The sequence below is a fragment of the Sparus aurata genome, chromosome 6 (assembly GCF_900880675.1).
Source record: "Sparus aurata chromosome 6, fSpaAur1.1, whole genome shotgun sequence".
Taxonomy (NCBI): Eukaryota; Metazoa; Chordata; class Actinopteri; order Spariformes; family Sparidae; genus Sparus; species Sparus aurata.
Genome location: NC_044192.1, coordinates 16,984,877 through 17,001,429, shown reverse-complemented (window position 1 = coordinate 17,001,429; position 16,553 = coordinate 16,984,877). Strand labels below are relative to the sequence as shown.

The 16,553-nt window shown below is 39.1% G+C and overlaps 1 protein-coding gene across 1 annotated transcript; it reads left to right on the top strand.

Moving 5' to 3' along the window:
• The first annotated feature begins 1,895 nt into the window (after positions 1–1,895).
• Positions 1,896–14,792, top strand: LOC115584173 (coiled-coil domain-containing protein 30). The gene is made up of 20 exons (XM_030421610.1): positions 1,896–2,270; positions 4,205–4,381; positions 4,497–4,617; positions 4,820–5,031; positions 6,274–6,369; positions 6,805–6,970; positions 7,277–7,348; positions 7,581–7,696; positions 8,538–8,621; positions 10,483–10,581; positions 11,616–11,738; positions 11,866–11,964; positions 12,115–12,212; positions 12,328–12,448; positions 12,653–12,765; positions 12,910–13,051; positions 13,278–13,414; positions 13,569–13,686; positions 14,331–14,392; positions 14,483–14,792. The coding sequence occupies exons 1-20, from the start codon at positions 2,253–2,255 to the stop codon at positions 14,694–14,696; spliced, it is 2,388 nt and encodes a 795-aa protein (XP_030277470.1). The 5' UTR covers positions 1,896–2,252; the 3' UTR covers positions 14,697–14,792.
• Positions 14,793–16,553: the final 1,761 nt, after the last annotated feature.

The window sequence follows — 16,553 nt, the reverse complement described above, 5'->3', positions numbered from 1 at the left end:
TATTTGTCATAACAAACAGCGTGTTGTATAACTGAAGCCATACTGCTTCACGTGTACTCTTGCTGTTCATTGAACTGTGCTGCTTGGCATGAAGACAAACACAGTGTTTCCAGAGAGCAGTGATTGAGTGGCAGGAAATAAGGGCTGATTGCTGCCCACTTTGCATTGTACATGTGCAGGAAGTCTTGGACCACCCAAGACACAAAACACAGTGTTTGATCTTAAACTTGATCCTCAGAAAGAAATTTAATTTGCATAGAAATTCAGTTTTATGAAATGACACTAGTTATAGTAAGAGCCAGTCGAAGGGTAAGAATTTTGTCTGATGAACAATAAGGTATTAAGGCAATACAGTGCAATACAGTTAAGACGACAGTATAACACAAGTTTTAAATCATCCAATTGTTGAATTAAAATCTTCCAGCTTGGTATATTTATTGATTTTTCTTCATTATGTTGATTGCACTTTAAGTTTACTTCATTTGCAACGTAAAACAATTAATGTTGATATTTGTATAGTGAACACACATTATAAGCAAATTACTGGTAGCAACATCAACACTTGATGTCTGTGCTTTATTAGTACTTAGTACTATAATTTTTTGTGTAAATTAACCTGTTAGTGACGGATGTATTAAGATAGAATACTCCTATAAGTAAAAGTCCAGAATGAAAAGTATTAGATAAATGTACATAAGTATCATGAGTAAAATATACTCATATTAAGGTATCACAAGTAAAAGTGTATAAATTCTATTATTATATAACTATATTACTACTACCATTATATAATGGCATTTGTGCAAGTTGCATTAATGTGTGTCATCATTTTATTTTTTTAGTCGTTTAAGCTGAAGCTCAAATTAAAGCAACATTATGTAGAAACTGGCATTTTCACGATTTGTTGCCCCACAAAGTTTCTTAGTGCAACACTGGTGTAGTAAGTAGGCCACAAATCCCAGGTCTTTAACAATTTGTCAGATGTTATGTAGGTGCTACCAACAGAAAAAAATCATTACATCAGAACAATGTTATGTGTTGAAAACTTGTATGTTGAATTATACATGTATGTAACACTGTGATCCAAAAGCTACATGTGCAGAAACAAGTGACTGAGAAACCATTCACCCTATTACAAGACACTGTACCATCCAAATACTTTTGAATCTGTTATTTTAAGTAAAAAATAATAATAATTAAATAATCTGAGAGTCATTCTTATTATACCAACCAGGCTGATCATCTTCACCTTCCTTTTTTTTTAAACAAAACATGGCCAGCACTTCCTCAGATATGATTATGTACAAATATGGAATTCTAAAAGACAAGTTAAGATCTTGTCATCTTATTTTTGTAAATACTGTCACCACATTTAATTCAGTAAGTCTAGTGTTTTCTTTGCGCAGGTCTTTTGACACATCTTTTCAGTCATCTGATTTTATCTAATCTTATGTGTCCAAATAGTAAAGTAATGATTTTGCTTTAAATGAAGGCTTGTTCAAATAGCGGGTGGTCAATGCATCATAGGTTGTATGTTCATGATACACTTTTCTTTGTAAAATCTTTCTTTCAGTAAGAAGTAAGTATAACTGTCAAGTCAAAGGTTCAAGAACTCAAATGGATGATATTTCTCTCTCAATTTTAACTTAGTAGAGTTAGGCTATAAAGTACTAATGTAAGTAGTCTAGATTTGCACTTAGATTAGGGCCTGAGTAAAAGAAATTCGTTACATTCGTTTAACATTATTTCACCCTAAGAGAAAGCCAAAAACTAAATCTGGAATCAGAATGTTATCCAAAGTATCGTTTTTACTGATTTTTTACCGGCGAACTTAAACTATCCACAATAATAATGGACCCTCAAGGCACCTTCAAGGACCCATGGACAGCCCACCATCGCAGTGCACAAGTACCGTGAGATTTGACAACAAGAAATAACGGAACCTCGCAGCACCACAAGCCACAGACAGAAATACTCTGCTGCACATTCCTTCAGCCTCAGCCCACGTCGTGTTTTCACTCTGTGTCGCTGGTTGTAAGAGAGAAAGTTTCGAGTGTTCCGAAGTTTGTGGGACGTCATAAGAACAACGGCAGACTCGCGTGCTGACGTCCCGGTGCTGTAACGTTAATGCGAGCGAGAAACTGATTGTCCGTGTTTGGATTTGACGTCGGACGTCGGAAAAAAGACAAAGATGAAAACTAATATTTGAGAGAAAACCACGCTGGAAAGTTGTGTCATAACCCGCAGGACAGATGGAGCAACCAGCAGAGGTAACAACGCCGAACACATTCTGTTTTTTGTCCATATTGTTAGCTAAAACCTGAACTTTAATGTTAGCTAACAGCCGGGACCGTTACAGCCGCCTGCACCAGACGTTTGGTGAACCCGCTGCAAAGCTGCTGATGGAATAAATATTCACGAACCCCATCACAGTGTTTCTGAAATTTGCTGCCCCTTAAAGTTAACTTAAATATCATAAATACAAGTTTCGTCAGATAGTTCCAGCTCTACAAGCTCCGAGTGAACTATCTTGTTCGTTGTTTTTCTTGTGGCTGTAGCATTCCATTAAATAGAAATGCTATAGGTGTCGTGTCCATCTTGTTCACTGATTTAATTTGCATTTGGATTTTACTCGAATTTGAAATAAACACAATTATTTATGAATATTGGGATATTTAACTTGATTTTTATTTTTATTTTTATCCTGTGGCATATATGAATGTTGATTTTGTGTTTCGTGAGTATCTCTGGTCAGGGTTAGGGTTACCCCTAACTAATTTTGAGTAGCGTAAAATGTTTTGGCTTTCAGCAAGTGTGGCTGCAGACCATGCGATTAACGTTACAACGACACAACAATGCAAATGCAAGACGAAGTGTGGAAGAAGCAGCTCAGCAGAAACATTGGCAATGCCAGCTGTCTTTGCTGTAGGAAACAGCTGTTCCCCAAAATGTGCAAACAACTTCAGCCACTGCCAAGAGACGTGTCAGTAAACTCACTCAGAGTTGGGAGCTTTAATTGAAGATTAAAGATGAATCACTTCCAGGACACACCATAAAGTTATACATAACGTTTACTCAATCCTCATGCAACCTATAAAATATAAAGATAAATTACTCAGACCACATTTAGTAAAAGAAAATGTGCAATCTCAGAAAACTGCCATAAAATAGTATATGTTAACATTACTTTGTTTTTGTACTAAATGTGTTTTTTTTATCAGTTGGATGAGGGTTGAGTTATATCATGAGGCAAAGCTCCCTATAGGATACAAGGGGAATAGCGCACCTATGAGCAAAAATACAGGTAAATTGCACTTTCTAGTGAAAAATATGAAAAATTACAAATACTCATCCAGGTCCATATACTGAAAGCTTGATAACATGGTATACATAATTGTATGCTGTAAAGACAGCGGGATGATGTCTGTCTTCAATATACACAGTGTATTATAGTCATACCATGAGCTGAGGTTGACATTTGAAAGAAAGAAAAAAACACCCTACAAATGTATATAATATATGCATTACTACAGCCAAAATGATCAAAAAATGAAAGTTAAAAAGTATAAGATGTATCAACAGTTGCATGAGGGTTAACTAGATAGTCAAACTGAGATTAAGACCTAGCCAAGACTAGATCAAAATAGCAGCATGAAGGACATGACAAGACAACATCAACATCAAAACAAAGGTGTTCGTTGTAAAACGTCATAATTGTGACACTGAGATCTAAGAAGGTGCAGGAGACAGCAGGCAGGAAGATTTATGGATGAGGTTCTATTCAGGATCAACAGCAGGAACAGGCAATCACAAAACAAACAACAAAGGCCAATTAAAGGCTGGACTTAAATGCAAGACGAACTACTAGACTAAGGAGGGGATGAGGTGGAGAAAAACATCGGAGAGAATTGAGTAAGGAAAACAAGAGAGCAGGTGAGGAACTGATAGGCTGGGAAGAGCTCTGCAAACAGGGCTGGGCTTACGAAGGTGATGCAGAGCAGGTTTGGAGGGAAAGCAAACTGTGGAGGAACACAGAAGAACAAAAGCAAATACTGCGAACAAGGCAAAAGACACTACATAAACATAGAAACAATGGGACCATATCAAAATGTTTTCATCCGTGGTCAGAGACTGCTCCTTTCTGAATATGAGATAAGATGGTTTGTCAGTGGCCGTGTCCTCATGTCACTCATCGTGTCTCTAGGAAGAGCTGAAGTTGATTGCTAGATGGTTAAGTGAAGAGGGACTTGCTCCTGACTCACCAAAGGAGGCTCAGCTGTGTCTGCTATGGCGTGCCCTCCAGTGCATGAAAGACCGTTTGAGCAGTGTGAGCTGGGACATGGACACCCAGCGCTCACAACACTTAGCAGAGATGGCAGAGGTAAGTTATCATGGCTGGGATTGTCAGTGACATCAGGAATTGTCAAAAAGAATAAAGTAAAAGTCTGTGTCTGTTAGCAAGTAGGACATTGGTTTTTTATCTGTTTGGCTGTAAGGTACGCAAGTCCTTGGAGCAGATTCGAATCTTTACAGAGCACAAAGATGTTTTGGCTCAGGAGATACAAGACGAAAATGATCAGCTCCAGGACCAGCTACGACGCCTGATATCCCTTCAAGGTTGTATAGCTTTTTCCAATAGAATAATAGTACAGATCGTACAGATTGACAGTCCGCTGCAGGGTACCCTGAAGGCTTTATGTTATCTCTAAGTTTTTCGTGTTTTCTTTTCTCTTTCTAGTGACCCCAGACACCCTTAGTCTTTTGAGATTTTAAAGCAATATAAATCATACTTTTTCACTGTTATCTTTCTTTGTGATAGATTCTCAGATAAGTGAGGTGGCTAAAATGCTGTACCAGCAGGGTCTCACAGAGTTGATCCACAGCAGCCCAAGTGAACAGGTGGCCTACCTCCTGGTGGAGAGAGCCTCCTTACTTGAGACAAGCGAGGTCCCCAACAGCCTGACGGTTGATGTAAACACATCAAGCCAGCTGGGGACTGAAGCCCAAGCGCTGAACACCAATGAACATCAGGTTAGAGGAAAAACATCATCCTAAAGGTTTTTCACACTGCATATTCAGAGTTGACCCTGGGCTAACAGTTTTCATTCACAAATTGTTAAACCCAGCAAGCCTAAGGCTAAAGTCGGGGTTACCCCACTTTGGAATGTGTCAGGAATATATTGGTGTGAAAGCTTTTTTAGCCTGGGGCCAAAAGGGCTGTAATACCTTGTAATCCTTTACACCAAAATTAGCATGTATATGATGGGTTTTTAAAATTCGTATAAATCTGCTTAAAACAGCCGATTGACTCCTTTACCACTGAAAGGAGATAGGATTACCTTTCAGTTTTTGTGTGTGTGTGTCATGTATGTCATCATGATCACGCTTGACAAACAGGAAACCGTAGAAAGCAGCAGGTCATATACCTCTTTACATCCACAGCACAGACTGAACGATGTTTGGGGCCTCTTGAAAGGAGATGGATGGAAAATATTTTTAACAAGTCATCGTCCTTAATCTCAACAGGTCATAGTATCGGGCCTGACATGGGTTGGGAATTAGCATGTCCACCACGGTGTTCCAATTGGAGCTGGAGCCAATCACTCCCTGTGACTACTATAGTCATTTGAGGGGGTGGAGAATGCTGATTGTACCGATTCACATTAAAGACAAAAGCCACATGGTAGTTAATGTTAAGTGTTTTCAGTCCAGTGTGAAAGGGGGCTTAGTGCAGTGTGTAAAGCCCTGAGATCCTTGTTGTCAGTCCTGGGGTTGTTTTAATGCCAACACCAGTAAAATGCTGGACTATGTATTCCCAAGTACTTAAGTCTATAAACTGATCTGATGCTACATAATTTATTAGAAACTTAAGATTTACAGCTGCTGGGAAGTAGCAGGGTCCAGTTTCTAACATTTTCACCATTATTTGATAACTGATCAATGGTTAAGAGAAATGGGGAAAGTTGGTGTTAAACTGAGAGACACAGATAATAGTTAATCTCTCAGCGCTGTTGTGAATGTACAAATAGCTCTAAGCAAACATCAGAGCCAAGTTGAACATATTTCCTTTTGTCCCCCTTAATGTTTTCTCCTTGGAAGCATGTGATCCTGTGTGTGATATTTTATTTGTATATGTAACATAATTAAGTCAGATTTATTTATTCAGTATAAGACGGGTAAGTCAGATTAATTTATTCAGTATTAGACGGGTATGCCTTTATACATTTCCTTGTGATCAAATAACTTATTCTGTGATTTAATGTTCTTCCACAGTTTTCCCACAAGGGGGCACCACGTCATAACCAGAGCCCATGGAAGAGACTCTTTGGACTCCACAGAGCCTCACAGAGCAAACATACTTTTATTCCAGTATGTCTTTTTTTTATACAGTGGTGTTACTGCATCCTATACTAACAAACACTTAAAACTGCACTCAGGTCAGTTAGAATATCAGAGATAATCGGCCACGCTGCCTTTTTTTTGTCTATCTCAAAGTGCATGTCTTAAAGCGAGGATCTATTTTGCATGTATTATTTTAAAAACTCCTGTTCAGCAGCATCCACATTAACTACAACCCCTTGTTTTTGTTCCAGTGTTACTAAGCACTGTTACCAGCACAATATAGGGAACTTTGCATGGCAGAAGAGACTCAAGATGCTACACTACTGATACAGTTTGATCCAGTGCACATCTCAAGGTCTCCGTACAGTTCTTGCATGCATTCAAACGCAACATTCTTGTATGTATTCTCTTCATAGTGAGGCATATGAACGTTGGTCAGTTGCCCTCTCACTCTCTGTTTAGGCCGAGGCCAGGCATTTGGCCAGCCAGGCAAGCAGTGTGGAGAGGGAGTGTTCCCGTCTGGAGCGGGACGTGGAGGAAGGTTCCCGCCGGCTGGCCATGGCCCACAATGAGATCCGACGTTTGACTGATGAGCTGGAGTCTGCTCATTTAACCCAAAGAGCTTATGGTGAGGGATACAAATCAGTTTCTTCGAAATGGACTGTGTCATTCTCAAAGAGATTACACATGGTGATTAATTAAGAGTCTTCCGTCACCACTTTTTCAGTGCTTTGTCTCTTTTCACCAAACAAGCAGAATCCTTCATAAATATTGTATATGACTAGTGTGCAGAAGTTTTTCCACCATCATACAATATCCAAACAGACTCTGAACTAAAACTGAAGTTTCCACAAACTTACACTGATCTAAATTTAAGAGGGAACTTTGTGAAGAGTACTGCGGAAATAATACTGTTTTCTTTATTTTATTTTAGAGCCTGAGCTGCAGGCTGCACAGCAGGAGGTAGAACAACTCAGACAGGAAGTAGACAAACTGAAGAAATATGGTGAGAACAATTCTTTCATGTGTGTTCTCTAAGCTATCGACAAAGAACGGTCGGATGTCATTGAGTGTGTATATATACAGTACTGAAAGGCAGACACTATCTGCATTACATACCCCATAAAGTGACCAACATTTCACAGATAAAAGTGTATGTATGATAACAGTGATATCCTCCTATCAATGTATTATTATGTGTAATCTGATGAATTTGTTCTCTGGTTTAATTTCAAAAGAAATGGTAGAACTAAGAAAAGCCAAAGAGCTGAACGATCGTCTGGACCTCGAGATCAGAGCCTTGAGGAACAGGGTACGCTTCCTGGATGCTGAGAAAAACTCTCTACAACAGACGGTAAGATACCTGCTGAAAAAGGTATTTAATCATATTAACCCTATGGGTGAGAGAACACTTTTCCAAGATTTACCCTCCAATTTTTTTTTGTTCGCACTAAGGCTTTCAAATTTTATTGATAGAATTAACAGAACAGAATGGAATAGACAAGGTTTAGTCCTGGTAGACTCATCTTACATCTCGTCTCTTACTTCTGACTGTGGACCCATATCAAAAGTGGAGGTAAATCATATTTTCTGTTCGATCTGCTTGTTCTAAAGCAAAATAAAGACTGAATGAAATGTATAATTAATTGTGGTTGCACTTTTCTACAAAAGACTATTTTGAGTCTTACTCTGGCAACTCCACAGTCAGAATGTTTTTAGATTTCTTCTATGGAAGCAATAAGTAATATAATAAAAGCTTTCTGACTGTAATAACGAGGTTATAGCAACAAGTGTTTACAGAGCATTAATTCTGTTTTAGCTGTGACTTGTGCTAATTTATTATCTGTTCAATGTGGATGTGTGACACTGTTATAGACATAGAAGGACACATTGGTTATGTGTTACTGTGATGTAGGGCTGGAACAATTAGTTGATTTGTCTGAGTAGTTGGTCTCCATTTTGATTACTGATTCATTTTCTTTCAAGCTAAAATGACTGAAAATCACTGTTTCCACATTCTCAAATGTGATTTGTTTCTTTGTTTATAGTAAAATGATTATCTTTGAGTAGTTGGACACAAAACACTAACTACTTTCACTGCTTGATTGATAAATGAATCAAAAATATAAGCAGCAAAATAATCAGGAGTGACAGTAAATTGCAGTCCTAACATACTGTATGTGTGTTTGTCTCAGGTGGTGTCTCTGGACGAGAAGTTGGAGCAGCTGGAGAAAGCCTTACAGGAGCAGCAGGCTGAGCAGCAGCTCCTCCCTGTGCAGGTTCATGCAAATCATGCTAATAATTTAGCTAAATCAGACTACACATATCCTTTAGCATCATATAACACTCAGCCTCAAATGGCTCTAAATTTGTCTAATTGTTGCTATTATTTGTTTTGTTTTTTCGTTCGTTTCATTTTCTTCCGCTTTATCCATGCGGGTCGCGGGTGATGTTACCGCTTTTATACCACCTTTTTTCAAGCTGGAGCGGGGGTACTGGGGCCAAATTCAGTGACTCTATGGGCGAAGGCAAGGGTACTCCCTGGATGAGTCGCCAGCTCATCGCAGGGCCCTTACTGATGGCAGTGGCTGCCATGAAGGTGCCAACTGCACATCAGGAGCAGTGTTGGGGTTGGTGTTCAGCATCTTGCTTAAGGATGCTTCGGCTTGTAACTCAGTCCCGCCCTGGGGAGCCAGGGATTCAAACCAGCGACCTTCCGGTCACGAGTCCTCAGCTCTACCCACTGAGCTATTATTTGTATGATTTTTAAATAAGATCCCAATTTACCACTGGCGCCGAGATCGAAAAGTGGCTAAAGGTATGTCGATTGCTGCTTAACGGCATATACCGATCCCTAGAATGGCATACCGATCCCCAGACTGACATACAGATTCTCGGAGTGGTATATACCGATCCCCAGACTGACATACAGATTCTCGGAGTGGTATATATTGATCCCCAGACTGACATACAGATTCTCGGAGTGGTATGCTGCTATTATGCCGCTGTTATTCCACCGACACATGACGGTATGTGCCGCTTGAGATTGTTACGGCACTGAGAGACTGTTGGATGGGTACCGCTCCCTGATGAATATGCAAATGTAATGCCACTGGGCTGGTTTGACGACAAGTACAGCCGTAAACATATACTTTTTTTGTTTTTTGTTTGTCTTTATTGACAATGCTAACTTAACACTTTACCGCAAGTAATGTTATGTTGTTGGGATTGTAGGCATATAGACAGTAATTACACGTGGGACTCTTATGATATGATAGAAAAGCAATATGTCTAAATGTCCGCCTAATAATGAAAACCCATCACTAAGTATTGTTTTGTTGGCAGGCTCAAAAGTTCTGCTATCGATTAGTCAGACTGGCTATAAGGTGGCTGGGCTAATATTAGCCATGTTAGCTAAGGTTAGCGCTTTCATTAGCTTTAAGTAGTTTATAGGCGGACATTTAGACATATTACTTTACTATCATATCGTAAGAGTCCCACGTGTAATTACTGTCTATATGCCTACAATCCCAACAACATAACATTACTTGCGGTAAAGTGTTAAGTTAGCATTGTCAATAAAGACAAAAAAAAAAAAAAAAAGTTTATGTTTACGGCTGCACTTGTCGTCAAACCAGCCCAGTGGCATTACATTTGCATATTCATCAGGGAGCGGTACCCATCCAACAGTCTCTCAGTGCCGTAACAATCTCAAGTGGCACATACCGTCATGTGTCGGTGGAATAACAGCGGCATAATAGCAGCATACCACTCCGAGAATCTGTATGTCAGTCTGGGGATCGGTATATACTACTCCGAGAATCTGTATGTCAGTCTGGGGATCGGTATATACCACTCCGAGAATATGTATGTCAGTCTTGGGATCGGTATGCCATTCTAGGGATCGGTATATGCCGTTGAGCAGCAATCGACATACCTTTAGCCACTTTTCGATCTCGCCGTCACTCCAATTTACTGTAGGAGAAGGAACACTGTACAGACCTGTTGGGAAGACTACTAAATCAGTGATCACTAGTAGAAACCTATTGTTCTTATCCTTGTCATTAATCTTCAAATTACAAACCTTAGAGATGCATGTGCATGTACACATTGAAAAAGAACCTTGTTTTTTTTTTCCAGTCTCAAGTAGCAGAGCTGCCACCGTGCAACCAGACCTGTTTAAATTTACAAGAGGAACTCACTGTTCAGATGAAAAGTCTTTTGAAAAAGGAGGAAACTGTGAGTACAATAAAAATAAGAACAGGCTGCAAATTATCATGGATAGTTTGTGTAGAAACTTGATTGCTGTTGGTAGCTGGATTACGTATAGCCTCTACATTGGCATACCAGTCAAAATATGAGGACCAGAGAAGTGCCTTTCAACCATTTATTTCTTCATTCAGTCGATTGCATTACACAGATGATTTGATTACTAAAAAACATAGGAGAGAAGTTATAAATTAGCTAACATACAAGGATAAATCATCTCTCAAAAAATAAGTTACTTCAGTACCTAAGGAAACAAAATAAACTCACTCAAAATAATGTATCCAAGTTTGCCAGTAGACTGGAAAACTGGCAGCTCCCCATCCATGCAGCATGCTCCAGCAGGCTATAGGCGCGTTCAAGTTGAACTCCAGCTGACCTCCTGCAACAGCAGGGGTGGGGATACAAACGCTACTATGAAGTAGGTCACTCTCAGCGTGACGGGAACAGAAAGGGCTGATTAGAGTGGATAGTACAGACAACACTGGAGTTGAACCTGTGTTGTCTGCATGCAAGACACAGCAGTTAACCACTTCTCTATCATCACCACAAGTAAGGTGACAGAACTGAGCAATTTGTTGAGGAAATCATCATCATCACAAAATTGTAACACTGTACATTAGGTCAGCTAGAGTTCAACTTGAACGCACCAACTGTCAAACACACAACATGGCCCTGACAGCTTAATTTCACCTCTATCCCAAACAAACATATTAACTTTGACAAAACTACCTTCAAATGTCTCTTAAACGTTATGAAGAATTCTCCCCACCTCTTGTGATTTTTTAATCTCCTGCAGTAGGCACTTCAATTCAAACAAATTTTCTCCAAAATGTATGTCATTAGAATCTTCATAATTTGCCACATTTCTGTCATGTTTTCTACATCCAAAGAGTTTGACTCTTTATAACGCATCGTCCTGCGTATCAATGCCACCTGCTGCTTATCTTAAAAGAACTTATATTTTTGCCAATTTTCTTCATTGATCTGCGTGTAATGTCATTCAGGTTGTATCTCTGCAGAAGGAGGTGGAGCGGCTCAAGTCAGCCCTGCAGGAGCAGCAGCAGTTGGCTGAGCAGCAGATCCTGACCTTGCAGGTTCAGACCAACCAAGCTAATGAGTCAGCTAAAGTAAGTTTCACTCAGTGAGCATTACAGAGAATGCAACTTCTATCACCAAGTCACATGGAGAAAAACAAGATGACATGGCAAAGGTTCAAAACAGTTTGATAAATCTTCACATATCTCATGTTTCCAGTCCCGGGCAACTCAGTTGATTCAGAGCAATGAGATCTGCAGAGATTTGGAGAATAAGCTTAGCGCACAGTCGAAAAACCTTTTGGAGAAGGAATCAGAAGTGAGTCAATCAGTATTTTAGACATGTTATTAAGAGGCTTTATATAATTACATTAAAGATACATTTGTTAACAGATTTGTCTATAAGAAAATGCACTATAATTGCCTTTCTTTCTATTACAAGATTCACAAATTTCACTTCTCCTTTCAGATACATTCCCTTAAGCAGCAGTTGGATAATTCTCAAGAAGATCTGGATAACCTTATATCTACAAATTGCACCAAAGAAAACAATCTGCAGGACCAAAAGTAGGACATTTTTTCTCCGTGCAGAATCCAGCAACAACTGTATGTGCATGCCAGCCCTCAATGTTGCAGTAATACATAGTTAAGTGATATTTCTGTGTCCGTGTGTGTTTTGAAGGAATAGGAAGCAAAAAGAGATGGATTCACAACATTGTGAAAACACTTACTGTCTGCTAGAGGATAAAGGGCTACAAACACAACTACAGCTGCTGCAGAACAATGCAAATACAGTGCCCAAGGTAAATTCTCATATTTAAAGACTTGAAAATTGCTCACTTTCCAGGCTTGTTTGACTACATATTACAGTCCATTCATTGTATGACTTTTGACCATGCAGTGCTAAAGGGCAGAAACTGTTGCCAACATGTGTTAGGCTCAGAGAAGGCAAAACGGAGTGAATTTTACAGTGCACAAGCAGTTTCTATTAATGCCAATGTTTGCAGGAGTGTCCCAATTGTCAAGAAATGCTGCACACTCTATTGGAAACCCAAGACAAGTATGAAACACTCAAGATGGAGATCTGTGAAACCCTGAAAAGCCTCGACAAAGAGCGGAGGTAACAGGCCCATAACACCAAATACTTCTTTATCTTTATCTTCTTTAGAGGATATAGAGAATTAAGACAGCTAAATGTGTTTTTCTTTTGTTTTCTGGATTAATTTATATAAGTAATATGTTATTTTTGTCCATCTTATTGCAGTAAGTACCACGAGATGAAGGAAAAGCACAAAGCAAAACTGTGTCGAGCCAAACAGAAATTTGATGATGAAACCTCGTGCCGTGATGAGAAGATAAAAAATCTAGAGCGAGAACTGTCCCTGTCTTCCCATTCATTAGCAAAGGTAAATCAGCAGCTTGTCTTCTTATACACAAAAGAAACCAGGATGTTTGAGGTGCATCTTTGAAATTCAATGTATCATTATGATGTATTCCTTAACCTGAAAGTCCACAGTAGAAAGAAGGGAGATGATAGAAAGGCACTGTCATTCTCCTTTTGTCTCGAGTCTCACTCAAATTAATATTTTATAAAATTGGATGACGAATAAAGTGACATTGTTTCTTTCCCAGGAAAAAGAGCTTTACATGAGTGTAACTGTGGAAAATGACAAACTTCTTGGTGAGAGGAGAAGGCTACTAGAACAGCTAAACGAAGAGGAGCACAACAAGAAAGACAGTAATCTGACAGCTACTTTGTCCAAATGCAGGTACTGAACCGCCAGTCAACACCTAGTAGCATGATGAGTCCACACATTATGTTCAAAGGAAACTGCAAAAGTCATATCTAGAGCTATTTACCAATTTACTCCACACTCAGTTCTTCAGTGTTGAACTGACAAAGATGTTTGTTTTGATCTCAAGGGTGGATTTTCTGGAGATGGAAAACAAGAAACTTGGAAACAAAATACTCCATATGTCAAGTCAACAAGCTGTCCTGGAACGTAGCCTGCAGAACATGCAGTCATTTCACTTTGCTGAGGTACCAGCCGCAATTAAGTCTTGTCTTAAGTCTTCATCTTTACACACAGGCAGTGATCTGGAGTTGCGTATGTGCAAAAACGCTACTGTAGATCAACCGCCTTCCTGACGGGCAACATGACTAATAATCTGTAATCATGCTGGCAGCTGTATGTCCACGTTGCTTTGAGCGTAATGTTATCGTTAGCATGCTAACATACTGCTATGGCAATGCTAATGGGCAGATATCATTTTTACCATTTTACCAAATTAGTTTAGCCTTCTAGGGTGCTAACATTTGCTAATTGCCACAAAACACAAAGTGCAGTTGTGACTATGGGAACTTAGTTGTGCTGTTATTTGGTCATTAAATAAGTTAGTACATTTTGACTGGTGCTAGATGAAAAGTTAAGTGATGACCATTCATCCTGAGATGAACATGGATGCGCTGGCAAAAAATGGTGGCATTTGATTAAAAACCACAGGATCACAAACATGAATGTCTTTGGATAGGCATGAAACTGGTTTACAATCAATTATTTGACTCTAGTCAATGTTTGACTGACAAATACTGACTCGCATTGCAGTTTTTTAGATCAGTGCGAGTCAGTGAAGACTTATAAATCTATGATGTAGTCTAACATACATTTTGTTTTTTTGTTTTAGGAACTGAAGAAAATATCTAATCCTACACAGGTCCTTACATCCCTCCATTTGCCAACTTCAAGGTAGGTCTGATCGCTGTTAAAAACTTTAGCACAATCTTTTCTTCCTCAGTGAAACATGGAATGTTGACAAACTTTTGATTGTTTCCCTAGTGTGATGATACCTGAGCTGCCAGAAATTGAGGTTGAATTGGAAAAAACTCAGCTCAAGCAGTCAAACGTGACTTCTCCCCCTCAGTGTCTCATCTCTGGGCCCCTGTCTCGATCAGCAGAGATGGGCTACCTGAATCTGACCTCTGCCCGGAGTCGCTCAGACCACTCGGCTCCCCCGGCCACCCTTAGCAGCTCACACAGTACATGTTGTTGAAATGTTCTGTCTTACCTGCAACATTTATATACTGTACATAGATAAATATATTTGTAAATAATTTAGATTAATAAAGAAAATATTGCGTTACTGTTATTTTCTTTCTCTTCCCTTCCCACTTCAATTTAATTTTCAACGCTATACTGTGCGCAACAATATGGACCGTCTCAAATCTGAATGACAACTTCTCAAACGTTTTTCATGCAAAATATTTGAGATATTTCAATTGAAAATAAATCCATATCTTTACCAAGTTGCAAATCCAGACTTGAACCTTGTCTTAAGAGCGTAAAGCTTGACCAACCTGACAAATCTAGCACGCTTGAATTTTCCTTCAGTGGCACACAAACGGAGGCGTAGTTTATGATGAGGCAGGAGGAGCGTTGCGGCTGAAACATGTCGCTACATTGAGTCTAAAATCAACAAAATACCTTCTTGAATAAATATAAACATTTTAAAATGATCATCTAAAATATGATACACTTTAGTCATTGATTGATATACAAAGAGCAGTGATCCATAAGTGAGCATATTTCAGTTTTAATCTCGTGTGTGATTACTAAATGGTTTAAGTAGGGCCCTACGCAAATGTATAATTGACTTTCAGTGTCATGAACCTCCCCTGCATGGGCTTGGAATGAAGATTCGTCTACTATTGTAAAGAAATACTATTTTTATTATTTGTTTCAAGAGAGGAGTTATCTAAGTCAGAGTCCTGCACGGGTGAAAAATAATGTATTGTGTCAGACACAGAGTACACATATTTCATATGAGCTCATTCATGCGTGCTTGCCCAGCTGGCTTACTTTCATTTTTAAAAATTTGCATCTGTCCAATTTGCCTTCGGGCGTCGGTATCAATTTCTAACGGGTCGGAATGTAATTTGTGCCTGAATAAACTGACTTTATGGTTTTGAGTCTGCTTCAGTTGTGTGTGCTCGTATGTGATTAACATAACAGCATAAACAAATGTGTTTTTGGGGGGGACATATGGTGCTATTGTCTTTTGTAACTCTACACGAAACTGTATCCAGTCGTGTTAGTTAACCCCCCCAGCCCAAATGTCAGACTCTGTTTTACAACCCACACACAACTCAACTGTCAGTTTCCATCATGTGGTTTATCTTTATGCTCCTCTTCCATTGCACAAACAAACACATTGGTTAACACAGTTGTGATGGTGAAACTACAAAAATCCAACTTCTCTTTTTGTTCTGATCGGTAACTATTGCATTTGTTTGCATTAAACTAAGAACAGTCATTTGAGCGGTTGAACTGTTTATCACACTAACATCCGAACCGACCGTTGCAATGTCTGAGTTGATTTCCTACCAAATTAGTGCTCTCAGGTTATTCTGTTGGATGTTTCAGCTAATTGGTCGGTGGAAGCTTAACCTACTTTTCAGAATCAATGCATACACAATATCAAAGACATGAATACATTTTGTGAGGTTAGACCGAGCTTATTCAATTACTATTTTAAAAGGGGACAATTTTTAGTAAAGTACCGAAACAGTAAAGTGCCTAGGGCTGAACTTTAACACTCCCCATGTCTGACCTTTTAAGCTTGAAATCAGACTGTGTTAAAACAATGCCCTTTTTTTATTCTTCGCTTTCATTAGTGTTCACAAACGAAAACTCAGCAGCTGACAGAACTAATGCCCTACACTATGCCACAACTTGGAAATTAGAAAACCGCTGTGACCTAGTTACACAACCTGCTGCAGGGCTGCAAATAGGAAGAACAATAACATGAGACTTTATATGTTGAAGGCTTACTGGTAACAGTCTTGTCATCATTGTAATTTTCAAAATGATACTACAGTTAATATTCAAATGCATTTTCTTAGTGTATTTT

What these genes read in the sequence shown, in the direction of transcription:
- LOC115584173 (XM_030421610.1), top strand. An exon ending in AGACAAACTGAAGAAATATG is followed by an intron (nt 7,349 to 7,580) that starts GTGAGAACAATT and finishes TAATTTCAAAAG; the next exon opens with AAATGGTAGAACTAAGAAAA. An exon ending in AGTCATTTCACTTTGCTGAG is followed by an intron (nt 13,687 to 14,330) that starts GTACCAGCCGCA and finishes TTTTTGTTTTAG; the next exon opens with GAACTGAAGAAAATATCTAA.